The sequence below is a fragment of the Myripristis murdjan genome, chromosome 18, assembly GCF_902150065.1.
Source record: "Myripristis murdjan chromosome 18, fMyrMur1.1, whole genome shotgun sequence".
Taxonomy (NCBI): Eukaryota; Metazoa; Chordata; class Actinopteri; order Holocentriformes; family Holocentridae; genus Myripristis; species Myripristis murdjan.
In genome coordinates, this window is record NC_043997.1 from 28175846 (window position 1) to 28203720 (window position 27875).

General features: G+C 39.7%; 1 protein-coding gene across 1 annotated transcript in view; it reads left to right on the forward strand.

Annotated features, from left to right (window-relative positions):
- Positions 1–27875, forward strand: part of sorcs2 (sortilin-related VPS10 domain containing receptor 2) — a 409650-nt gene that overhangs the window by 322859 nt on the left and 58916 nt on the right. The window contains exons 9-11 of the mRNA XM_030076136.1: positions 14938–15117; positions 24257–24403; positions 27682–27784. Coding sequence (XP_029931996.1) covers positions 14938–15117; positions 24257–24403; positions 27682–27784 — 430 coding nt within the window. The remainder of the gene's footprint in view (positions 1–14937; positions 15118–24256; positions 24404–27681; positions 27785–27875) is intronic.

The following is a 27875-nucleotide window of genomic DNA, read 5'->3' on the forward strand; positions in this document are numbered from 1 at the left end:
GTCAGAAAAAAACATAATCCACAACAAAATATGTTTCCCCTGAACGTAATTAGTTTTGTAGGAACATAATTTTTAGGAGACAGGACTGAAACCAGAAAAGAAGAGAGTTTTAAATTGTCACCATGCATTTTTGGCATTCTAAGAATTTCCAATGAAACTATTCCTCATTTTGCTGAGAAAGCCCTTCAAGGACCTCACTTTGAAAACCACTGTCCTATAATATTATCTCTGCTAACACTTTAAAATGCACTGTGTTGAATGACAGTAAGCTCCATGTTACAACTTTAGCATACATAATGCTGAGCTGTCATCAGTTCCTTGGTAACACTTTACCATACGTTGAATGATAGCAGGTTCTCATGAGGACACATCACTTAAACCCTTAATTTTAACACTTAAAAATAATCTGATTTGGATCCGGAAAAAAAAAAAAAAAGATTTTCTGCATGGATTAAGCAATTTTGAACCAATAGTAAAATGCTGTGTAACCACTGGGTCCCTAGAGATAAAATGTGTATAGCAGCATAAATATTGCAATTGTTCCAATAGTAGGTTATATCACTTTAAAATTGTAACCTTTTCATAATTTGTGTGAAACTTACAACCCTCAACACAAGTTGTGATAGACGTGTTTATTTTAAGAGTGTTTTATTTTTATCCACCTCAGATTGGTCAGTAAAGAGAGATGTCACATTTCCCAAAAAAATTGATCGGTTAGGGGGTGAGACTAGCAGAAAAGAAGGGATTAAGTGGAAGAACGAGTGTGGGTGCACCCCTAAAAACAGCTTGTGTCTTTTTCTGTTAATGTTGCGGCTAGCTACAAAAAGAAGAGCTCTGTCTTATATTGTAGAGAATGCAGTAGTAACTAGGGTTGAACCGGATACTCGGCTGAAACGAGTATCCGGTATGGATAAAGCACTTTTGAAGAGTATGAGTAATCCGATCAAAGTAATATGAGTCAACATCTGTGCTTGTGATCAATGAAAATCCTCATTGGGTAGCTGACTGTGTCCACGTTGTGTGATAGGCCAGTCACACACAGTGCCCCTCCCCTACACACACACCCACACACACACACTGCAGTGATGCACTGCTCACACACACACACAGTGACAACATCTCTGTCACTCACTCAGGTGTGACAGCTCGCGTCGCGTCTCTCTTCAGTAGCGGTCAGGTGTTTTTCAGCTCGCTCTTCCCTCGGTCTGTAATCATTGGATAGTCAGTAGAGTTTCTGCTAAACTCTACTGGCAACAGACGCGCTGCTTTTGAGCAGACAGGCTGAATGCGACTCGCGTCGCGTGTCTCACTGCTGACACACCGCTCAGGTTATTTATTTATTTATTTATTTATTTATTTATGTATGTATGTATGTATGTATGTATTTATTTATTTATTTATTTTACCATCTGTTCGTTCTTACCAGCTGGTTTTTGATATAAAGTCAGTTGGAAAACTTTGCTCGTACCGGACACAGTGCAGAGTCACAGTCTTAACACACAGACCACTTACACTCATACATTAGCTGAACACACAAAGTACATTATTATTTTGATTTTATTTTGGCTGCATGCACTGAGAGTCTGACACTTTCTCACTGTAGTTCATAAAAAATAAATATAGTAGGAGTATAAATATCACAAATTAAGCTTTGTATATATATATATATATATATATATATATATGTATATACATATATATGTATATACATATATATATATACACACTACTCACAAAAAGTTAGGGATATTCGGCTTTCGGGTGAAATTTCAGGATGAACCTATAATGCATTATAACCTTTACAGGTGAACTTAATGTGACCTTCTGTAAACTTTTGAATGCACATGTCCAACTGTTCAATGTTTCAGTACTTTTTGCACAAGTTGCTGTTCTCTAACAAGGAGCTTAATGGCAAAATTCACAACAGGTGTTTGATCCATGAATCGACCAATAAATTTCCAGGTTCAATTAGAATTGGTATTTAAACAGTCTGCCTCATCATGCTGTTCACATTTTGACATCATGAGACCAAGACGACACCTAACAATTGATCAGCAGCACCTCGCCATTGCAAGGCTTCAAACAGGATGTTCTCAGACGGAAGTGGCCACTGAGCTTAGAGTGTCACAGAGTGTCATCAGCAGGTTGCAACAGAGATACAGAGAGACTGGAAGAGTCACAGAAAGGCATAGAAGTGGTCGTCCTTTGGCCACATCCCACACTGATGACCGCTTCATTGTGAACAGTGCCCTGCGGAACCGGATGATGAATGCCACTCAACTCCAGGCACGTTTAAGGGAGGTGAGAGGCACCCAAGTGTCACATCAGACCATTCAAAACCGTTTACATCAGCATGGTCTGCGTGCTAGACGACCTGCAAGGGTACCTGACCACACCACCAGGCACAGGTGTCATCGTCTTGCATGGGCCAGGGAGCATTTACGCTGGACGAGGTACCAGTGGGCCTCAGTACTGTTCTCTGATGAAAGCCGATTCATGTTGAGCAGAAATGATGGCCGCCAATGATGTTGGAGACGTCAAGGAGAGCCCTATGCATCAGCCACTGTTGTCACCAGACGAGCCTTTGGCGGTGGTGGTGTTACTGTGTGGGCAGGTGTGTCTAGTCAGTACAGAACTGCCCTACACTTTGTGAATGGTACAGTGACAAGCCCATGCTACCTGAATAACATCATTAATCCAGTCATTGTGCCCCTGCATGAACAACACAGGCCTAATTTCATTTTCATGGATGACAATGCTCCAGCTCATCGAGGTCGCATCATTAGGGAACGGCTGCTGGAGACTGGGGTACTTCAAATGGAGTGGCCTGCACTTTCTCCAGACATGCATCCCATAGAAAACCTATGGGATCAGCTGAGTCGTGGTGTAGAGGCTCGGAGCTCTGTACCCCGGAACCTCAATGACCCGAGGGCCACCCTTCAAGAAGAATGGGATGCCATGCCCAGCAGACAATAAGTCGACTTGTGAACAGCATGAGACGTCGTTGTCAAGCTGTAATTGATGCTCAAGGGCACATGACAAGTTATTGAGACATTGACATTTTTTGTTGTGGTATATCCACCACTGTTGTTGGCTTTTGTTTCAAGAAATTGTTTGAGATGAGGAAATCACCAAATGCCCTACTTTCATGATATAATATCACTGTAGTGTGAACTTTTTACATTTTCCGTAAATTTCACCCGAAAGCCAAATATCCCTAACTTTTTGTGAGTAGTGTATGTGTATATATATATATATATATATATATATATATATATATACAGTATATATATATATATATATATATATATATATATATATATACATATATAAATACAGTACAGGCCAAAAGTTTGGACACACCTTCTCATTCAATGCGTTTTCTTTATTTTCATGACTATTTCCATTGTAGATTCTCACTGAAGGCATCAAAACTATGAATGAACACATGTGGAGTTACGTACTTAACAAAAAAAGGTGAAATAACTGAAAACATGTTTTATATTCTAGTTTCTTCAAAATAGCCACCCTTTGCTCTGATTACTGCTTTGCACACTCTTGGCATTCTCTCGATGAGCTTCAAGAGGTAGTCACCTGAAATGGTTTTCCAACAGTCTTGAAGGAGTTCCCAGAGGTGTTTAGCACTTGTTGGCCCCTTTGCCTTCACTCTGCGGTCCAGCTCACCCCAAACCATCTTGATTGGGTTCAGGTCCGGTGACTGTGGAGGCCAGGTCATCTGCCGCAGCACTCCGTCACTCTCCTTCTTGGTCAAATAGCCCTTACACAGCCTGGAGGTGTGTTTGGGGTCCTGCTGAAAAATAAATGATCGTCCAACTAAACGCAAACCAGATGGGATGGCATGTCGCTGCAGGATGCTGTGGTAGCCATGCTGGTTCAGTGTGCCTTCAATTTTGAATAAATCCCCAACAGTGTCACCAGCAAAACACCCCCACACCATCACACCTCCTCCTCTATGCTTCACAGTGGGAACCAGGCATGTGGAATCCATCCGTTCACCTTTTCTTCGTCTCACAAAGACACGACGGTTGGAACCAAAGATCTCAAATTTGGACTCATCAGACCAAAGCACAGATTTCCACTGGTCTAATGTCCATTCCTTGTGTTTCTTGGCCCAAACAAATCTCTTCTGCTTGTTGCCTCTCCTTAGCAGTGGTTTCCTAGCAGCTATTTGACCATGAAGGCCTGATTGGCGCAGTCTCCTCTTAACAGTTGTTCTAGAGATGGGTCTGCTGCTAGAACTCTTGATGGTTTTTGCGACTCCACTTGGGGACACATTTAAAGTTTTTGCAATTTTCCGGACTGACTGACCTTCATTTCTTAAAGTAATGATGGCCACTCGTTTTTCTTTAGTTAGCTGATTGGTTCTTGCCATAATATGAATTTTAACAGTTGTCCAATAGGGCTGTCGGCTGTGTAGTAACCTGACTTCTGCACAACACAACTGATGGTCCCAACCCCATTGATAAAGCAAGAAATTCCACTAATTAACCCTGATAAGGCACACCTGTGAAGTGAAAACCATTTCAAGTGACTACCTCTTGAAGCTCATCGAGAGAATGCCAAGAATGTGCAAAGCAGTAATCAGAGCAAAGGGTGGCTATTTTGAAGAAACTAGAATATAAAACATGTTTTCAGTTATTTCACCTTTTTTTGTTAAGTACATAACTCCACATGTGTACATTCATAGTTTTGATTCCTTCAGTGAGAATCTACAATGTAAATAGTCATGAAAATAAAGAAAACGCATTGAATGAGAAGGTGTGTCCAAACTTTTGGCCTGTACTGTATATATATATAGATATAGATATATAGATATAGATATAGATATGTATATACATATATATATATATATATAGATCTATACATATATATAGGGCTGGGCGATATGGCAAAAAATATTATCACGATAATTTTCCCCATATTGATCAATATCGATATTTATCACGATATATAATTCAATAATGATGCCAGTTTGAAAAGTATCCTGATAATGTCTGTCACCTGAAGAAACCAAAACATGTAGGCTACTAGTTGAACTTAGGATATAGTTTATTAACATACAATTATATAGTATAGTGTAAAGAACAACACTGTAAACATGCAAACAAAAAACCCAAAACAAAAAAGTAAACAAACAGGTCACAAATAAGGCCCTGAGACATTTAAATACTCAACTGTAAAATAAAATAAAATTGAATAAAAATAATTTTGTACAGTGGACTGGTTTTAAATCTCAAAATGTTGGAGATAGAAATCTGAATAAAAGCTTGAGTGCAAAATGTACACATTCACCAGTCTTTATACTATTTTTGAGCTGGTGCACATCAGTTCTTTTTTTACATTACCCGTCAAAGAAGAATCAGACTACAGTAAACAGTGCAAAATGTAAACAAATGTGCTTTTTTTTTTTTTAGCTATTAGCACTTTGATTAATTTACTGAACCCGTCTTTCTCCACGGTGGTCAGGGGCATCATATCTTTGGCCAGAAAGTATGACACTGCGTTGGTTATGTCCCTGCTCCTTTTAGACCGCTTCTCATATGGGGTTACGGCGGAGAAAGAGGACACTATTGATTGTTGTTTCGGTGCCCCGCTAACACTGCCCACTGAAGCAGAAGTGCTTGGGCGTTGAGCAACACTTGTTGGACTTACTGCGGGTTTTGCCCGGATTTTCATGCTCTCGGTGTAGTCGCTGGGATGCCACTTTTTCAAGTGATGAAAAAGGTTTGTCGTGTTCCCAGTCCTGGTTGGCACCAGCCGACGACATATTTTGCAGGCCGGCTTTGTCTGTGCGTCGTCACTTTTCAAGTAGCCAAACCACTTCCAAATTATTGACGTTGTGTGTCCTTTTTTTTTATCCACAATTTCTTCCGTTTTTGATGATAACACGAGTTCTCCTTCATCACCGCTTTGCTGCTCACTTTCACTCATTTTCCCCTCTTTTCGTTCCGTCCACAGCACGCTCTTTTGCCCTTCTCACCTCGACACACTCACCTCCGAACCTTGCAGTGAAAAATGGGCGTGCACTGTGACGCGTATCACCCGTGCCGCTGACTGACAGGCGTCTGTCACCCTTCTGCTGTATGACAAAGCATATCGAGTAAAAATGACCATAGTTTATCATCGTTATCGACTCACTTTTTATCGCGATGACGTTTCGTCATCGTTTTATCGCCCAGCCCTACATATATATATAAAAAGCTCCCGGTGTTGACAGGTCGAAATTGATTGAAAAGTCAACGTGAAAAAGCCTGGCATCGTTAATGCCCTAGTACCTAGCTAGTCCATTACTATCCACTACTACTGCCAGTCCAGGCAGTAGTAGTAGATAGGATCACACGCACAAACCAATCATGCTTAAGACTAATGTAAGAACCACCCACCTCATTAACATACAAGCATGACCTAACATGGCAAGCACATTCAGAGTTTCTCCTTCTTACTTTTTAGTGATTCAGCCAGAGGTCAGACGCGCACCCCCCGGTAACAGCCCCCCGGCGCCGGCCCTCAAGGCACTCTCAAAATTTCCACGGGGGAATTTTCTAGTTATTTTTCTGACTTCCTCTTCCGTAAAATTTCGGTTTGCTACTCCTCCCACAGTTTTGAAAATACCTATGACATTATCATTATGAAAACGTCCGTCTCAGTCGGGAATAGCGTGTTATGACTTTTCTATAGTTCATGAGTTACCATGGCAACAAAAATCCAAAAGAACCAGGCCACATGTCCCATCCGCAATGAATGGCCAAAACTTCCCAAGGCTCCAGGGCACAAAGCTTTTGACCTGCATCCACGCACCAAATATGAAAAACGTGCGTCTTGCGGAGAAGAAGCGGTGTGTCGATTTTCAAACCGATCGGACTTTGTGATTTCTCGTAATTCCAGTTTCAAATCGCGATTTCGCCCTCATTGAAAAATAATGGGGAATCAGCTGACACCCATGCATTTTCAAAGCCTCACAGCTCCCTCATTCTTTGGCCAACAGACTTCATTCAAAGCTTAAATGGGTCAGCAGAAGTTCACCTCTGTGTGTGTCATCTTCAATTTTTCATGTATGTTTTAGTTTGGAATTAAACACAGTTTAAGTTTGGAGTCATTTTCGAGCCACCTCTGACTTTTGCATGAGTGTGTATTGCGTGAGCTAGAGTGTGTGACATCACAGCTAGAGTGGAGCAGCCCTGAAAAATCGCCAACAACTTTTGTCTTAAACTTGCTCTCCTGGCCACAATTTTCACTCAACGTGCATAATTTCTTGGAAAGTAGTAGGAAAAATAGTTCTGCTTTGAAAAATGTAAACAAAAAAGCAAAGTAGCTTAAACTTTTTACAATGTGACACTTAACGAGGCAGGAGTGCCAGCTCTCTCCCCCATAGACTCCCATTATACCTGGAACCCACAAGCTGGGGAGAGAAGCAGAAAAACACACGTTTTAAACTCTCCAAATCTCGGGCATTTTGGAGAGTTGGCAAATAATTTTGACACAGTTTGAAAGCCCAAAGCCTTACCTTTCTCATGATACCAAGCATTTGTTCGAGTACTACTTTTAGGCGATTTTTTTCCCAAGCTCCACTGTCACTCATGCTGTGTGCTTTATAGAGCCTCATTTCTGGCTCCGCCCACACAAGCCCCAGTGGCACAGTGGATAGTGTCTCTGCCTGCCATGCAGGAGACCACAGTTCAACTCCCCACCTGGGCAAGAGGACAACACTACACAACCTATAAACAGCATAGGGCTGGTGGTTTACCAAATGGCCACGCGGTCGCTAGGGTGGCAAGCACATCCACAGTTTCTTCTTCTTACTTTTTAGTGATTCAGACAGAGGTCAGACACGCACCCCCCGGTAACAGCCCCCCGGCGACGACCCCCGAGGCACTCTCAAAATTTTCGTACTGGAATTTTCTAGTTATTTATGCATTTATATATTTATATGCGTATTTATTTATTTATTCATTTATTTATTGTTTTGTCATTTTTCATCCTTCATAATATATATACTGTATATCCAACTTTGCCATTGTCTGTATATTCAGTGTAGGATTATTGTTTATCCATGGAGTGCCACACTGGTGGGTGGATGATGGCTGATTGGACATGTTGAAAGGCAGTAGTACTTGAAGCTGAAGTTTGCGTACTTCTCAGTGTCAGTTCCTCCTCAAGCTCTAAACCACTGTGTCGTGTAGTCATCCATAAACTCAGGCTGGAAGCCTTGGTGGAGCTTAGGAATAGGAGAGCAGGGAACAGGAGAAAGGGAGAAAAGGGAAGTTGAAAGGAAGATGTAGGGTGAATAAAAAAACATTCTAAAAAGTATTCTCACCTGAATTCAAATAAGACACTGTTGTGAGAGCAGGACATGCACATTTCCTCACTCACAGTCAGTGTTGTGTTGTAATGCTTTACTCTAAAACATTACTTCTCCCCTGTAATGAGTAGCACGGTGGATTTCAATTTCAGTTGTCTTTGTTCAGTTGTTGTTTGGTTGATTGCCTGATTTGTTGATTGATTCAAAGTATAATTCACTTGGTCATTGTCATAGTTATTCTTAGAAATTAAGCAGTCACCACAAGTTGACTCATTTAATAACACAAATTTAAAGCGCAGTTGCACAACTTTGTTCTGTTTGTTCAGTTGAGTGTGGTTCCTCTCTGTAAAAGTCACCCAAGCAATATACCCACAGATTGTGGAATGATTAAAAAAAGTGCATTTATGAATATGTAGATCAGAAAAGAGGAGAGAATAGAAAAGGGAAAGACAGATGTAGGGAAGGGTAAATCAGGAACATTCTCACCTTAATTTTAACAAGATTTTCTAATTCATGGTGACTTACATTTCTACATTTCTCAGCTTGGAGTAGTGTAACAAGTCACTATTACTATCTGATATTGCTGTAATTACCTCCGACCCCTGCCTCATATTAAAAAAAAGTTAATTTTTTGTTATTGCCCCGTTTAACTCAAGCTGAGTACTTTATGTTTTGGAGTAATGCTTATGGTTTAAGGTTAAGGTTAGGACAGAAACTACCTAAAATGCATAGCTAGAAAAAGTATACAGTATTCTAGCCTCCTTCTTTCTGCCGCCTAACTCGTATCTGCTGTAGTTTAGAGTTTTAGGTCAGTGGTTTGACTACTCAGATGAAAGATTGATCATCTCAACAAAACTCCCGTAATTCCTTGGATTTAGAGAGAATTCCTGGGTTTCCATTTTTGCTTCTGCCCACCCTGTGGAATGTAAAGAGCAAAGGTAAAAAAAAAAAAAACAAGTGGTAGGTGATATATGGAGTACTCGCAAGCCACCCAGATATTACACATACATTGGTCCAACTGGAGATCTTATGCCCCATTCAGATGGTGTTAGTTTTATCATGTATTCTAATGAAATGCACATGAATTCCTTACTAAGTAGTACAATCAAGTTGCGTAAATCGTGATTCTAGATGTAACTGAATTGACCAAGTTCAGACGTTTCAAAATGTCAGCTCACTATAGGGAGTTTTCTGTGAATGGCAAGAAAATTGATCGGAGCTAGGGTTGAGCAGGATACTTGGGCAGCAGGGAGACAGCTGTGGGGAAGAAGTTGTTCCTGAACCTGGTGGTTCTTGTCTGGAGACTCCTATAGTGCCTCCCAGAGGGCAAGGGCACTACAGAGGGCTGTGTGCTGGGTGGTAGGAGTCCATGTAGAAGCCAATAATGTAATAACTGCCAATAACATAATAATGGCCAGTAACGTAATAAATTAGCCCTTTTTAAAATGTAATAGGCCAGTAACGTAATAACTGGCCAATAACGTAAAAAAAGTCCTGAACCGATAACATAATAACTTTTGGCCAGTAACACAATAACTTATTACGTTATTGGCTGGTTATTACGTTATTGGCCTGCTTAAAAAAAATCTTTGCAAATGTAATAACTGAGCCAATGACGTAATAATATACTAATATCACTTGATTTAAGTTTTATTTATTGAATATAACTGTAATAAAATGCTCTCTTTCTCTCTCTCTCTCTCTCTCTCCTCTCTATGTATGATATGTAACTCACTCTTGAATACATTCCATGTCATTTCAACAAATGGCCCACGCACTTGAAAAATTCACCAGTTGTTCCTTATATATCCACTAGGCACACTGTAAAATTTTAGTTTGCTCAGATGGATACATTTTTGCCCCTTTTCCACTAGTACCTACTCAGCTCGACTCAGCTCGACTCTACTCGGTTTAAGAGCTTTTCCATTAGGTGGTAGTACCTGCTAGCAGGTCCCATTTTGGGACCTACTCAGCCGGGGTTCCAAGCGAGCTGAGTCGAGCTGAAAATGTGACGTAAACGCCGCGCAGGCAACTGATTGGACAGGGAGTGACGAGAGCGACTCCTGCACGAAAACAAAACCTGACATTTAAAAAAAAAAAAAAAAAAAAACGGCAACAGCGGCTGTGCGCATTGATCGTCAGTGAAGTTGTCAAAGTCGGAAAATGGCAAGCAAACCGCTACCGCGGTCAAATAAAGACGCGGAGACTTTTCTGAGCTTGGTGGCGGCCCAAAGAATCCAGAGGGAGCTGGACGGTGCGCCGCCTTGCTATGACGACTCCACCCACGGCGAGGTGCTACTCAATTGTAATGGAAAACCACCTAAACCGTGTCGAGGCGAGTAGAGTCGAGCCGAGTCGAGCCGAGTCGAGCCAAGTAGATACTAATGGAAAAGGGCCATTTGAGATATGGCCAACTTAGTGAGGGGGTTATGTGTTGATTTTGGTGCGATTTTGGTGCGTCCTTATTTTTCCTCCATTTTCAAGTGTCAATATCTCAAGAACTACATTAATGGTTAGTCAGATATATGCATCAGTTTCTGGATGGCAGCTTCTCCAAATCCAAAAAAAAGTTTTCATGTCAGATTTTCATTGCCCCATAACTGCATGTGAGAACCCTCTTCCCTCGGTCTGTAATCACTGATAGTCAGTAGAGTTTCTGCTAAACCTATTGGTAACAGACGCGCTGCTTTTGAGCAGACAGGCTGAATGCGACTCGTGTCGCGTCGCTCACTGCTTTTTACCATCTGCTCACTCTTACCAGCTGGTTTTTGATGTAAAGTCAGTTGGAAAACTTTGCTCGTACCGGACGCGGTGCAGAGTAACAGTCTTAACACACACAGCACTTACACACATTAGCTGAACACGCAAAGTACATCATTATTTTTATTTTATTTTGGCATGCATGCCACTCTCAGTGGCATGCACTGAGAGTCTGAAACTTTCTCGCTGTAGTTCATAAAAATAAATATGGGTCATTCCACATCATTTCACCAAATGGCCCACGCACTTGGGTCTCAAAAAATTCTGAAAAATTCACCAGTTGTTCCTTATGCATCCAATAGGCACACTGTAAAATTTTAGTTTGCTCGGATGGATACTTTTTTAGATACGGCCAATTTAGTGAGGGGAGTATGTGTTAATTTTGGTGCGATTTTGGCGCATCCTTATTTTTCCTCCATTTTCAAGTGTCAATATCTCAAGAACTACACCACATAGGAAACTGATATTTGGTACGATAATACACCTCCACCTACTCTCTCAGAATATACAAAAACATCTGTCATACATCATAACTGGTAGGCATGCCAGCACCTCAAAAATGGAAAAAAAGGTTACACAGGTTTTGTGGTCAACCATGTTTGGGCCTTCAGAAAACAACTTTGTATTTGCCCCAGATTCTTGATTTTTTCAGAGCTTTGAGATACATACATGGACTGTTCAAAGCAGTAATGGTTAGTCAGATATATGCATCGGTTTCTGGATGGCAGCTTCTCCAAATCCAAAAAAAAGTTTTCATTTCACATTTTCATTGGCCCATAACTGCATGTGGGAATGTCTTAAAAATCTGTTTTTTGTTTTAATTTAAAGTTCAAAGCTTGCTCTTTCTTGGGATATTTAAACATTTTTTCTTCATGCAGGTTCTTTATTTATTTATTTATTTTTTTTTTTTTTTGTTATCCCAAACATGGGGCTATTTCACCTCTCGCAAATATTGAAATTCCTCAATATTAGACCATTGTAGCTTGTGTTTGTGTCTTATATTCATTTAGTGTTTGTTATTTGGTCATTATTAACCTAAAATACAATGACCATTGCACCTTCATGAACTTTTTACCAAATCTCTTAAGCTGCACATTCATACTGTTTGGGTTTTCGCTTCCAAATTTCCACAGTAAATTACCCATTCTGAAAATTTGGTGAAATGACATGGAATGACCCATATAGTATTAGTATAAATATTACAAATTAAGCTTTATATATAATATACAGTGTGTGTGTGTGTATATATATATATATATATATATATATATATATATATATACATATAAATATATATGTATATATATATATATATTCACACACATGGAAATGAAAATAAAAAAAACTCTCTCTGACAAGAACATTAGGTAGTAAAAAATAATAAAACAAAAAAAATCACACTGTTTGATCATAAAAAATTTGAAAATTAAAAATTAAAAAGTATGAAAACTCTTGTTCATTGCATTTTACTTTGTACTTCATAATTGCCTACTGCATGTGTTGTATTCACTGATGCACTTAAGAATATTCATGTTGTGTGTTTATAAAAAACTTGTTCTGTAAATAGTTTTTTTTACTATTGTGATCAGAAACATTGATCTGAAGCTTCTGAGGCTGTTCCGTAAATAGTTTTCTAATAAACAATAAATATAGCAACTTCTGATCAACCCGTATCAATTTCAGACTAAAAATATTTTACAGATTAAAGCCCCACCCATTTCCAATCAAACCCCACCCACATCCGGTTTAGGCCCTGCCCACTCTGAGTACAGATACAGATAATGTAGATGGTTGAACAGATACAGATACAGATACAGATAGTGGTGTACTTGCTCATCCCTAATCGAAGCCTCAGTGAGCCACAGCTAAAAAATTTCAAATGTACAGTCATGTTTTACATATTTAGTTACCAAACGCTTTGTTTTCTGCTTTGATTGTTTAAAAAAAAAAAAAAAAAAAAGCAGTGAAAAACCTAAGCTTAAGCTAACCTGCTTGACTAAAGCTTGCTTTCTTTACTTAAGCCTAGTAAGCTAATGGGCAGCAGTCTTTCTGCATACGAGTTACAAAGCACAATTCAGTGCTTTTTTTCAAACAAGGAAGTGGGAGCTTCTAAATTATCCCATGAATTTAATGAGGGCACAATCGCAGCTTTAGGATCATTTTGGATATGGATCATTTTATGTGTTTGATGTCATTGGGTCCATGAGCAGGTCTTATTACTTATCTACCTCTTCCACAACAACAGGGATCTTCTTTCAGGCTTTTTTCTATATGGAGGTTAAAACCTGGGAACAGGGCCGGACTGGGAGACTTTTTCAGGCCAGGATATAGTCATGTAACCAGGGGTTTGTGTGTAATGCGGGGCGAGTCGGGTGCACTGAGGGACCGCGTCTTCCTCCAGTGCCTTTTTTTCCTGTCTCCCTTTCCACACCACCTTTCTTCTTTTTTTCCCCTGGATTTGGGGAATTAATTTATTAACTTCAGTTCAATCACGCAACCTTTTCTTCCGCCTTCTCTCCTCTCCTCCACAGACACACACACGCGAGTCGCAACACCCCCTCCTCAACATACTGCCTGTGTTTACAGCGCACTCTGACTGGGGCGGGTATTAATCAAAACAAACCAATCACGTCTTGAGCTCCTCACAGGCTGCTGGCCTCTTATTGGCCTGGCCTGTCTCTCTGACTGTCTGTCTCTCTGACTTAAAAAAAAGGTCAGACTGGCGAGGCAGCCGGACCTGACCGGCCTGACAGGTGATTGGCTTGGCCGCCGAAAAAAAAAAAAAAAAGACAGACAGGCCACCAGGCCAGTGACAGGCCACCAGGCCAGTGACAGGCCGGCGCTTCGGGAATTCTCCCGGTTCTCCCGATGTACAATCCGGACCTGCCTGGGAACCATATTAGATAGTCGCTGGTTGGATATTTGGCGCAGCTGATTGGTTTGGAGGTTGATTGGATATTTTAAGGTTGGTTTGTTGGTGAATTGATTGATTGTAAAGAGTTAAGAGTCATTCCTTGGTGTATCAGTCATTTTAGCAATATGCGCACAGCTTGCAGAATGATTGGAAAGAGTACATTTATAAATATGAAGAGTGAAGTGCACAGCTTTTAGTTCTGTTATTACTCTGTGCCTAAACTATAAATCCAAGGGTAACTGAGCTGTAAAGTTTTTTTCTGAGCAAAATGGCAGTGTCAGTGATTAGAAATACACCTTCTTGGGCACTTTCCCCCTTGCTCTGATGGCTTTATCTTCAAATGTTATGTTAATGTAATCAGTAACACTCAGAGGAAGTGCTGACTAGGGCCTTGTGCCATCGTTACCAACATTCATGACTGATGAAGCCATTTGCATCAGAGGCTCACATGCTCGAACAAGTGCACCTAACAAGTTTCCAAACAGTTTTCGAGGGTTAAAGTTCTCCGTTATCTCTCCCAGTTCACTTCTGTAGCTCTGTAGATTGTTCTTTGGTTTGGAGTGAGATAGTTTGTGTCAACGTTTGTGACCTTTCTGGGAATCAGACTTTATTTATTTTACTGCTTAAATTATCCTTGAACTATCTCATTTTCTTTAGTCTCAATTTCATTTTCATCCTTGTTTCTCCTTACTTTCTCAATTTTGTTCACTTTTTGGTCCTTTTCTGTGTCTTTCTTGTTTTCCTTTCTTTGTTTCTTGTCTTCTCTATTCTTGTATCTCCTGTTCTCTTCTCTTGTATTGCCTCATCTGGTCTTCCCCTTTCATCTCTTGTTGTTTCCTGTCCAATTCAAACATAGCCAATTCCAAAAATATTGATTGTTCTTTTTTCATCCTCCCTTCCCCCTCTCTTTCATCCCTGCATCCCTGCATCCCTCTGCCTCTAGGATGTTCAGATAGTGAGTACAGATGAGAACCAGGTCTTCCTAGCCCTCCAGGAATGGTACCAGTCAGATACATACAACCTGTACCAGTCTGACCCCCAAGGCATCTACTACTCCATCGTCCTGGAAAACGTTCGCAGTACCAAGCAGCCTGAAGAGAACGTCCTCATCGACATCCTGGAGGTGAGATGGGGGGAGTGGGTGGTACCTTGGTGCTGGTGGGTGGTATTAAAATGTAGTTGATGTGGTCTTGGGCTGTACTTGGGTTTAATTTTCAACAGGATCTTAAGATAATTTGTCAAGAGGGGCTAACCTTATATAAGAATATCTTAGATTGAATAAAGCTGCATATACTCGTATAAATTAGCATCCATTTCTATTATGCACTTGCAATAAAGTCTATAAATCACAAATGAACTTCAGTTTGGGTGCTGAACATGATTTGCAATTAAATAGCTGTCTCAATACAGCCCAAAAATCATTGTCCTTTGAATAAATATGAATGAATGATAGTTGTCTGCTTATTGTAGCAGACTGCTAATAAGATTTTGTATTCTGTCTGTAAGGTAAGCACCATGGGATTTCTAATGAATCTTGTATTGCTCATGCCTCAGTTTACAAGTTATCTGCCCTAAATAAAGTTGAGGAATTCAATGCTAAAGCTGTTTTTTATATAAATTAAGCTGGTCTTAAAGCTTGATATTGACATCATTAATGTTTTTAGGGCACTTCATGTGAAATAAAGCCCTCTGTGCTGTTCACAGGCCTGCAGTACCATATAACCAGTAGGTTATATTTGCACATAAAATCCGCTTGTTGTCCGCTCGAAATAAAAACAAAGTAAAGTCAACACAGTGTGCGGTAGCCTGTTACTCACTTTCATGATTCTATAGACTATCCTGCGACCTACCAGCACCCGATCCGAGGCTATGCATGGATATTTGGACTTAAACAAATATCAGGATCAGCATACCTTGTGAGCGACCTTTGCCGTATTATTATCAGACTGACCAAATTATAATACACAGTCAGTCATCAGTCATTGTTCTTGGGGTTGAATGGCTTAGGAGGTAGACCAGTTGTCTGGTAATTGCAGGGTTCCTGTTTCGATCCCCAGCTTGAGCAAGACACTGAACTTCTAACTGCCCTGATGGGCAGCTAGGCACCTTGCATGGTAGTCTCTTCCATCAATCTGTGAATGTGTGGTAAACATTGTAAAGCGCTTTGAGTGGTCGGTAGACTAGAGAAGCTATTTACCATTTACCAATCATTTTCTACGGAAATTTAGTAGATATAAGCATGTGTCAAAGTATATTAAATGCAGGAACTGTCATGGTTCCCTCTGGCGGTCCTCTTTTGTTAAATGTTGTTACCTGTGTCCTGTTAACCCAGTCTGCGCGTCCTGTATTTCTCTAGCCTGTATCACTTCCTGCTTGCATTAATTGCTCTTGTGTGTATTTAAGTCCTTTGTTAAGTCATGGTCTTGGCCTTGCCATTGTTTAAAGCTAGATTCACTATGACTGGAATGTGGGTCATATAGACAATATCAAAAATGGGTGTGAATGGCATGGTTCTCATTTCATGAGCATGACAGACCAGCAAATTATATTCATATGCACCGTAACTGCATCATGGTTAACTCTCAATTGCAGTCTTAGCGACTGAAGCTTTAAGGATTGTTCAACACACACCCCTGTTTTAAAGTCCTATAGTATTAATTTGAAAGTACGCGGTGCAGGAACTTAACCTTATATAGTCTTGTCAAATGGGTCGGTATACTGATCATCGCTGTTACATTGTATAGCACATAGGCATTTGGTAGAATCTACAGTCACTTTCTTTGGATGCTTCCCTGTACACTGTGTGCACAATTATTAGGCAAGTTGTATTCCTAATTTTATTTTTGAACAAATACATTGATCTCAGTCAATAAAAAATGTTAATAAACCTAAAAACTGAGTATTTAACAAAGGAAAAGTGAGTTTTGGCTTTAGCAGGAGAATATCTATGCTTGCACAATTATTAGGCAACTATTAGTGTGCAGAATTATTATGCAACTAAATGAAAAACTAAACTTTTCCGAGCTCACTTGTTTCATCTCACTTATTTTCATCTATTAGAGTAAGAATAACAAATAAACAACTCAAAATTTGCAAATAAACACCTGGCATTTCAACAAATCCAATATAGTGGCCAGTATAAGCAACCTTCTTTTCAATAACTGTCATGAGCCTTCCATCCATGGAGTATGTTAGTTTGTTGATCTGTTGATGATCAAGTTTTTGTGAAGCAGCAACCACAGCCTCCCAGATGCTGTTCAAAGAGGTGTATTGTCTTCCCTCACTGTAGATCTCACGTTTAAGAAGGGCCCACAAGTTCTCAATAGGGTTTAGTTCAGGAGAGGAAGGGGGCCATGTCAATATTCTGTCATCTTTAAGGCCTTTGCTGGCTAGCCACGCAGTGGAGTACTTTGATGCATGTGATGGAGCATTGTCCTGCATAAAAATCATGGCCTTCTTAAATGATGTAGACTTTTTCCTGTACCACTGCTTGAAGAAAGTATCTTCTAAAAATTGGCAGTAGGTTTGGGAGTTGATTTTAAGTCCATCTTCAACCTGAAAAGGTCCAACTAGATCATCCTTGATAATAGCAGCCCATACCAGTACCCCACCTCCACCTTGATGGCGTCTGACTCGAATTGGAGTTCTGTGCCAATTAGTGATCCAGCCACGGGCCCATCCATCTGGTCCGTCAAGAGTCACTCTCATTTCATCTGTCCATTAAACCTTTGAAAAATCTGTCTTCAGATATTTCTTGGCCCAGTCTTGACGTTTCAACTTTTAGTCTTGTTCAGTGGTGGTCGTGTTTCAGCCTTCCTTACCTGGGCCATGTATCTGAGCACTGGAAACCGGACACTCTAGGTAGGTTGCATTTGTGGAATATGGCGGCACTGGAGGTTAATGGGTTCCTGGTAGCTTCACGTTTAATTCTCCTCAAGTCTTTAGCAGTTAATTTGCATCTTTTTTTCTCCACATGTTTATTGCGACCCTGTTGACTATTTGCAACAAAACATTTGGTTGTTCAGTGATCACACCTCAGTAGCTTAGCTACTTCAAGAGTGCTGCATCCTTCTGAAAGGCATTTTACAATTATTGACTTTTCAGACTTTTCAGTCTGTTAAATCTCTTTTTTGGCCCATTTTTGTCTGAGGTAAAGAAGCTGCCTAATAATTATGCAGGGAGGGTGTGGCCTGAAGTGATCCCTCATTACACAAATATACATCACCTGGTAATGCTTAAATCCAATTAGCATTCAAGTTTATATTGCTTGGAGTTGGAAAAAATGCATGAAAATGACGATAAGGTCAAAATACTCACTTGCCTAATAATTGTGCAAGCAGTGTAGATGTTCAATAGGATGTCAGTTAATATAGAAGTTAAATATCAAGAAGAGTCTCAACAGCCAGTAATTCTATTTTACAATTACAAGTAATTACAAGGAAGTTTATTTGTCATTATACAACAGGTTGAATAATGAAATTAAAGTGTGGTTCCCTCTTGATTGATTAATTGATTGTATAGAAAATAAAATTATTAAACATGGAGGAGTGCAGATGGTGCATTTAGTAGTCTCACAGCCTGAGGGAAGAAGCTGCTCTGTAGTCTGGTGGTACGGCAGCGAATACTTCTGTATCTTTTGCCTGATGGCAGCAGGGTGAACAGGCTGTGGCTGGGGTGGGTGTTGTCTTTTAGGATCCTTTTGGCTCTGCGCAGGCACCTCACCTCCCCAATATCACTGATGCTTGGTAGATGGGTGCCAATGATGTTTTGGGTAGTTTTAATCACTCGTTGCAGAGTCTTCCTGTTCTGGGCCAGAAGATATTGACAACAAGATATTGACATATAAACTAGAGCTCTGGGCATGATATGCCCACAGGGTTAAAATTAGGGGTCTGGTTGAGTGAGAGGCTTATGTCAAGCCTGTTGTAAAGAATGGGCCACAGGCTGAAAAATTTTATGACTAATCGCAGCTCCGGTGGTTGTATCTTGTCAAGAACCCTGGTGGGACCATAATAACACTTTACTGGCTTTATAGAAATGTTGTTGAAACGTAATTTATGGCTTATTGATATCCTAACTTAACTTGTTGATATTTAACTGATATATCAACAGACATTCTGATGAATATCTATAGAGAGAATATCTATATAGAATATCTATCCATAGAAAGTGTTACCGAATGTGTCGCCATAATTCTAGTAGTAAGACGGTAGAAAACATGAGAAAGGATTCTTCGAATTCCAGTGACTCTGATGGTTACCATGGAGACGAGTGATCTAGGCAAGTCGCACTAGCCGCGGAGACTACTGTTGCATTCCAGGCGCCATCTAAAAAAAAAAAAAAAAAAACTGCCTACCAACCCTGGCTTCGTCATAGCTCACAGCAATCTAGTTGCGTTTCACCGCAGCCCAGCCCTGTTTACATAATCATAGAACAAACTATTCTGTGAATAGTTGAGTTGTCTGAAAATGTCTGGCAGCCAATGAGTTAAGTGTCTCCTTTCCATGATGGCCAGCTCACTTATGATGTACAAATGCACAAAAAAGTGACCAGATGGCACTCGAGCAGAGATGTATAAACTCCTTCTCCTGAATTTATTTATTCATTTTTGGTTTATTTGATAGGGACAGATATAGTGTACATAGATAAACCAAGACCACTTATCCGATGCAAGAGTTTATACCTGATGCTCATTTGCAACACCTGTCTCTACACGGGATTTTGTGCAAGTAAGAGATTAAAACAATATAATACTGAAAAAGCTAAGTACAGCATGAAACAATAAAGCACATATTTGTTAATAATATAGTGAAGGAAAATTACACATAATTTTTATTTTTCACCCTAGTGAGTGTAAATTCAGTTTACTCATTTTGTAGTTTATCTTCTGGTTACAGTAGCTCTATTTCTTGTTGTTTTATACATTGCGAATTTTATATTGTTTGTGTTTTCCATGTGGACCCCAGTCAGACCAGCAACCACTTTGTGGAAGCTAATGGGAATTGGAATAACGAAAAAAGAATTAACATGAGTTATTCAAAAAAATCCATTTTGCAAAACTTAAAATCTTTTATTTACTTAAAATGCGACAATGATGGTACCATATTTGCTTTTTGTCCAAGATTTTCAAGCCCAATTGCAAAGACATAATGGATTTGATTACTGACTCAGCGTTTGATGTCTTGTTTTATTGAATGTCATCTTGCACTGAAGATGTGCTCAAGGCCTTCGAAGCATGGTGATCAGAAAATACCACTTTTAAATGTGCTTATTTTTTCCATTTTGTATGCTCGCGCAGTTAGGCTGTTATTCATCTCCATGTCACCTGAGCATTTTAGCAAGGTCTCTAGATGAATGAGTGGAGGGAACGCCAGATAAGGGGAGCAGGAATAAGAAGAGGGGAAGTGTCAGAGGAAAGAGAGGAGGCGGTGGACCGTGGAAGTGAAGGCCCTGACTCTAGAACTCATTTCCTCCTCCTCTCTCATCCCTCGCTCCAGGGTGCACTCTCATCACAGAGATGGAGGTAGAGAGGCGAACAGCACAGGGGGGTCGATAAAGACTTGAGGCAGAAAGCGAGTGAAAGGGAAAGAGAGATGAACACTGGCAAATGACAGAGAGACTATGGAATGAAAGATAGAAAAACTGAGCTCAAGTAGAGCGATAGATGGAGTGAGGGCAGATGAAAAAATCCAGAGAAATGAATAGAGGCAGGAACTCGTACTTTGATTTAAACAATTACCTTATTTCACTCTATAAACATCAGTGCTACATAATAGATAGCAAGAGGAGCACAGGGAGTCTGGAGACAGAGACATGTCTGACATGCTGGCTGGCTGAGTTTAAATGACTGTCTGTCTGCTCTGTCTTCGTCATCGTCTTGCTGTGTTATGTTTCAGCTTCAGAGCCTGCAGCCTCTAGCCCCACAGCCACAAAACCATACAGACTGTATTGATTTCAGGGAATTAAACTTTTAGAGTACTCCAATTTCTGTGTCAGTGGTTTCCTTTCAGGTTCCAAGTGGCATGCATAGCTCCATAACATATTGCATTGTAGGTATTTTGGGTTCAGCCACCACAGGGAGCTGAGAGTGCCTTCTTTTGTTGTTAATGTTCTGGTTAATATTATAATTCTACCTCTGTAGTCAAAGATAAAGCTAGCCCCAAAGATAAACTTGAGCATGTTCACTTCTTTTCTTTCAAAAAACCCCCCAAAACTATTAAGATAGTTCAGGAAGGTGCCTACCTCTCTCCACGCAATGCAGTTCAAGATCTGTCATTTTCACATCACATAGACCAAACTAAACTTTTGTCAGTTCTTACTTTTCATGTTTTTAATTGAAGGTATTTTTTGGAGAACAAATTCAAATATGAAACAGTTGTGTGTGTGTGGTCGATTTAAGGAGTATTTATGTTACTGGTCTAATGCGCCTTTTTGTGATAACCACACCCACCATTTTGGCCAATCGCCATGAAATTTTAATCAGCTCTGTCTTGCCCAATGACCAAGTTTTATACAAACCTTCATGTTACATGAATCCCTTTTCTAACTTCTGCACCTTTTCATGATAGGCCATGCCCACTGTCATAATATAATAGCATAATCAACATAATGACTTAAACATTATTATCTCACATTTGGCAGAAAACGTGTTTTAATGAAATGAAAAGAAAAAGAAAAATGAGAATTAGCTGAAAATTAGAAAAAATGGGTGATTTGGTGATGAAAAGGTGATCTCTGGAAAATGCGGTGCCATAAAACGCAGCATTGAGCACCAAAGATGGAGACAAAGTAAAAAGAGGGATTTCAGAGTCACATCTTGAACAGTACTTGCACATAGTAAGTTCATTTTGACCTGCTCAGAGACTTAACTTTTATTTAACCAGCTAAAAGTGTAATTGTGATTAAAATCTTTTTTTCAAGAGAGGCCTAGCCAAGAAGGCAGCATAAAACAGGCATACATTAAGCACACCAATAGTTTATCTGCAAAATTCAACAGAAATGCAGTGCCAATATGAAGATGCTGAATCTTTTTTGTTTCATATTATTTTATTAAGATATCATTCTCTTTTATTCTTTTATATTTATTTGAAGTTTGTTGATATTGTACCATTTTAAGAATCTGAAGCCATACGGGCTTATAAGTTTGTTTTTTATTGTCTTTTATTGGAGCTATCTCAGATCCTCCTGTGACTGGTCAGAAAATTCTTTGTGCACATTGCCATGTTGCCTAAAACATCCTTGATATGACATCAGCAAAAGCTCTCTCACCCAGCCATAACCCTAAAGTTAATCATGTGGGTATATTTTGCCTAGAACTCTGTTGGAATTCATTATGTGGTCACCAGGTAGCTATGATACATTTTTCAGTTTTATGATGCTGCTGAATTTCTGTCAAGGTAACAGTTCAACAAGGAAACTGTTATGGAGCTGAATAGAAAAGACTGGACCAGCTGTCAAACATGACAGTGAAAGAAATCCTGCTGTACTACCCATGCTCCAACTCCTCCTTCTAATTGTGCTGCTGTCTGTTTTTTATCTTCTATTATTTGGCCATATTGCTTCATTATTTTAAGTTTTTCTCAAAAGAGGAGAATTTAGAGCTTCTCTGTTTAGCCATCATGAGAGGCGAGCTAACTACTTTAGCAAGCTAGCAAACAATATAAGGCTTTTGTAATAAAGGGTAACCTAAAGTTTTTCCCCCCTCTTTTATTTATTTATTTATCCACTGTATTTATGGTAAACAAGCGTCATCCTCTAGGTTTAATTTTATTTAATTTCAGTTCAAAATTTTAAACTTGAATTTACTAAACCACGATCAGTCTTTAATTTAAAATCCATATTTACTCATTTTAAGCCTGCATTTGCTCAACTCTTAATAGAATTCATCCTGTATTAAATTAATCCTTGTTGGTGCAGCTCAGCCAGTTACTAAATTAAATTATAGCTGCTGCGCAGCAATGGTCAGGGCCAGACGATTTTAGGCAATTCTGAGCAACAAGTGTAGAACTGGAAGAAGGCATTCTAATTTGCATTTTGCATCAGCTGAGGTTTGAACTCACAATTTCTGGCATGAAGGACAATGCTCTATCTCACTGAGCTAATTAGCAAGAGACAACAGAGTGATATGTTTGAAACTTCTTCTAGCTTATTATGGGAATTACAGCTGCAACAATAAATAAATCAAGCTAAGGCTTGAACTCACGATCTCTGAGACCAAGGACCATCTTCTATCACACTGAGCTAATTGGCAAGTGTCAACGCACTTGAGGCTTCACAAATTGACTAAGCCAGTCATGATAGCATGATGATGATAGCAGCCACCTATGCATGGAAAGGCAGATTTCAAACCACTGTAAAAAAAAAACAAAAAAAAAACATCAGTCATCAAGACAAAAATCTGAAAATACACATATTGCATCTAGACAGCATGGAGATGTTGATCGTTTGTTTTTAACAATGATTGATTTTCTCCATAAGTGAAAAACTGATGTTTAAAAATGCCATTCTTGCATTGACTCCAATTGTTCACATGAGAGCTAAATTCAAAATGCTGTCAAAAATTCATTCATTCATCTACCGTGACTCCAAACTGTCAATTTTTTTCATGAACATTGAAGATTTATTTACCAAGAATTTGCAAGTGTATGTTTACAGTACTGTTTACAGTCAAACATTTTGATGCACTGTAGGCTCAATTTTTGATAAATCAAAAATCTGTGTGGATCGTTTGTGTAGGACAGTCTGAAGATGCTCTGTGGCAAGTTTTGTAACATTTGAGCAAAAATTGTGGGAGGAGATAGGTTTAATAGGTTTTACAGTTTTTGAAAAAAAAAACGGAGTGATTGATTTCATAATTTGCAATAGGTTTAAGTGTACAAAAGTTTCTTCAGTATCGAGGCTACATTTTGGTGAAAGTTGCAAAGCTGTAGCACATATGGTTGATTTGTTATGAATTTTCAAAGTTTTGAAATTTAGAGGCTTGCTATAGCGCCACCATCAGGACTGTTGGCTTGTGTTTGCATTTGAGGTAATCTGGCATGGGACTGGACCTTTGTGCAAAATTTGGTGATTTTTCGTGCATGGGAAGTAGGACTTCTTCGGAAGAAAGAAAGAAAGAAAGAAAGAAAGAAGAAGGAGAAGAAGACGCAGGAATACAAGAGGGTCGGGCAGCTTAGGCTGCCCGGCCCCTAATTACCTATTCATTATGGACTTTTTTTTTCACAGAGTAAACCTAGCACTTGTAATTCCACCTTCTTTTGTAGGTGCGTGGGATCAAAGGTGTCTTCTTAGCCAATCAGAAGATCGACAGCAAAGTGACAACCCTGATCACCTATAACAAAGGAAGAGATTGGGAGCCCTTGGCCCCTCCTACCACTGATATGAACGGCAAACCAGTCAGCTGCAAAGTGGTAAGCATCATCCCCCTCTCTTTTCTCTCTTTTCTGTTTTTTTTTTTTTTTTTTTTAAGTGAGACCTCTGCCTCTCTGTATTACCTGAATTATTGAGTGTACAAAGACCTTGGAAGATGCAATTCCTAGAATGCAGCTATGTGTGCATTCACACTGCAAGCAATATGATCAACAAGTCACTAAACCAACTTTTTTCTATAGAGCTCAAGAAAGAAGTCTACATGTAATTAATATATAATTAATATATTAATATATATTAATATATTAAATATAAAAGTGTGTTGTCACAGTAGACATCTAAGATGATGCCATGTACACAGAGTGAAATCATGTGCAGTGTAAATTTTGACAGCCTTTTTAATTTTATTCTTAGTCTTAGTGTTCTTGACGAAAATGGTTATTAGTCTTAGTCACATTTTAGTCATTGCTGTCCTTAATAGTTTTAGTCTCGTCTTAGTTGACGAAAATTAAAATATTTTAGTCAAGTTTAAATCATATACACTACTCACAAAAAGTTAGGGATATTTGGCTTTTGGGTGAAATTTATGGAAAATGTAAAAAGTTCACACTACAGTGATATTATATCATGAAAGTAGGGCATTTAAGTAGAAGCATACACTGGTGATTTCCTCATCTCAAACAATTTCTTGAAACAAAAGCCAACAACAGTGGTGGATATACCACAACAAAAAATGTCAATGTCTCAATAACTTGTCATGTGCCCTTGAGCATCAATTACAGCTTGACAACGACGTCTCATGCTGTTCACAAGTCGACTTATTGTCTGCTGAGGCATGGCATCCCACTCTTCTTGAAGGGCGGCCCTCAGGACATTGAGGTTCTGGGGTACAGAGCTCCGAGCCTCTACACGGCGACTCAGCTGATCCCATAGGTTTTCTATGGGATTCAGGTCTGGAGAAAGTGCAGGCCACTCCATTTGAGGTACCCCAGTCTCCATCAGCCGTTCCCTAATGATGCGACCTCGATGAGCTGGAGCATTGTCGTCCATGAAGATGAAATTAGGCCTGTGTTGTTCATGCAGGGGCACAATGACTGGATTAATGATGTTATTCAGGTAGCATGGGCTTGTCACTGTACCATTCACAAAGTGTAGGGCAGTTCTGTACTGACGTGTCGTCTTGGTCTCATGATATCAAGATGTGAACAGCATGATGAGGAGGACTGTTTAAATGCCAATTCTAACTGAACCAGGAAATTTATTGGTTGATTCATGGATCAAACACCTGATGTGAATTTTGCCGTTAAACTCCTTGTTAGAGAAGAGCAACTTGTGCAAAAAGTACTGAAACATTGAACAGTTGGACATGTGCATTCAAAAGTTTACAGAAGGTCACATTAAGTTCACCTGTAAAGGTTATAATGCATTTTAGGTTCATCCTGAAATTTCACCCGAAAGCCGAATATCCCTAACTTTTTGCTTTTCACCCAGGGCTGAACATTTCATCAGATTTCTACACTTTGTTTCATTACAAATGTGATTTCATTCCAGAACTGTGAAGTTTATTACAGTCATTCAAAGCTTCCCAGTTCCCAGTTAGGAAGACTACAGGAATAAACCTATTGGCGATAGCAATTAGTGCTCCTAAACAATGTAATGTTATACGAGGTGATACCAGCGTAAGCAGAAAAGACACGACTTGCCTGCAACTCGGCCAAAATAGAGCAACCCATCATCCAAGTTCCTCCCAGAGTGAACGTGCAGTCAGTGAAGCAGGGATAAGTGTTTTACTGTGGGGAATATGAGTGAGATGCCTGGCTTGCCCCTCCATGCGTCAAAGTCAAAGTCGCTCCCTCCAGGCCAGACAGAAAAAAGCAATGAGTTATTCGTGGTGTGATATCCATACATCACACCTCACAGAGAGAGCATCTTATCCTTTATTTGAACTCTGTCACTCTGTTCAGCTGACAGAGCTGAAGGCAGACACAGATATCAGCTCATTCTCAGGATCTGAGCATCATAAAGAAATATGTATGCCATCAGCTGACACACATACACGCGTTTTTTGCTGAGCTATTGACCTCTCTTGCCTTCAACTTATTTCATTGCTCAATATAATAGCAGGGCCTTGTGATACAAATAAGCAATATTTTAAACACATGAAGCCAGCCAGTGCCCTGGCCTTGTTGAGCTCAATTGTTGTCATGGCAGTAGAGTGATGGGTCAGAGAGACAGTTATATGTCCAATGCTGGCATCACACACGTCACCATGTTGACAAATTAAGTCACTTAGCTAGACAAAGTCAAACACCAGAGGTACCATCCAATGTGTCACTGCAATAAACAAATAGCAGCATAATATGTAATTCTGCCACCGAACAGGGACTGTGTGAGAGCACTGGCCTCTTCCCTTGCACAGTAGCACTTTTTAATGACACCTAAATGCAGTGTGCTGTATGAGATGTAAAAGAATGCCCACACTCCACCTAAAGACAATACAAAACACTACAAACCAACTTAAAGGACCATACCAGTGATTTTGCATGCTTCATGCAATATCTACAAAATGTATATACTTCACATCTCTGCTAGCACACAGTTGAATTTTAGAACTTCAATATCATTTTTCCAGCCTTTTATCCAATGCAAAATCCAAAATGCAAATGTCTGAACACTAGAGTTTGGGTCGAGCCTGACAGGGTTAGGTCGAGAATTACAATCACGTCAGTTCAGATTATTTAATTATTCCAGCATGTTTGCAAGGGTGGAGTTCTCTGCTGTGGTGCATAAATAAACTTTAACCTGAAGTTGAACTTGAACATTTGAGGGTGTAAGCAGGCAGGGACTCTTCCACAGTTGCACTAACATTTATTAAATGATCCTGCTGTAATTCCAAATGCCAGATGAAGTATGTGAAGAATTTACAGCTTACGTCATTCATTCAGGGAAGAAAAATGGAAAGACCTACACAAGCTATACACCTGTCTGTCCTCACTCATAGCTCCTCTAGTGGGCCTTCTCTCTCCTCTACATGCATTTAGGAATGAAGACATCCTTAAAGATGACAACTGACATCAATTTCCAGGTCACAAAAGGACAGAGGAGAGAGAATACAAGGAGGCACAAAATAGAGAAATGAAAAAAGCCTGTATACATTCATTGAGATATTTGTTAAACAAAATCATATAAAACATATTGTTGAGATTTAACCCCCTAAACAAAATATTGTCAGGCAGAAGCTCATATTTTCTGGTACAATGAACACACAATGAGTGTTGTTTTTTTGTTGTTGTTGTTGTTTGTTTTTTTTACACCTTAGCCGGACTGTCACCTTCACCTCCACTTGCGCTGGGCAGACAACCCCTACGTTTCTGGAACAGTCCATACCAAAGACTCTGCCCCGGGTCTCATCATGGGAGCTGGTGAGTCTCCAGAGCAGTTTGACACCAGCAGCTGTTTCTGACTGCAGCGATTGTCAGCAGGGTTTGCTTGGTAAAAGCAGTCCATTGATAT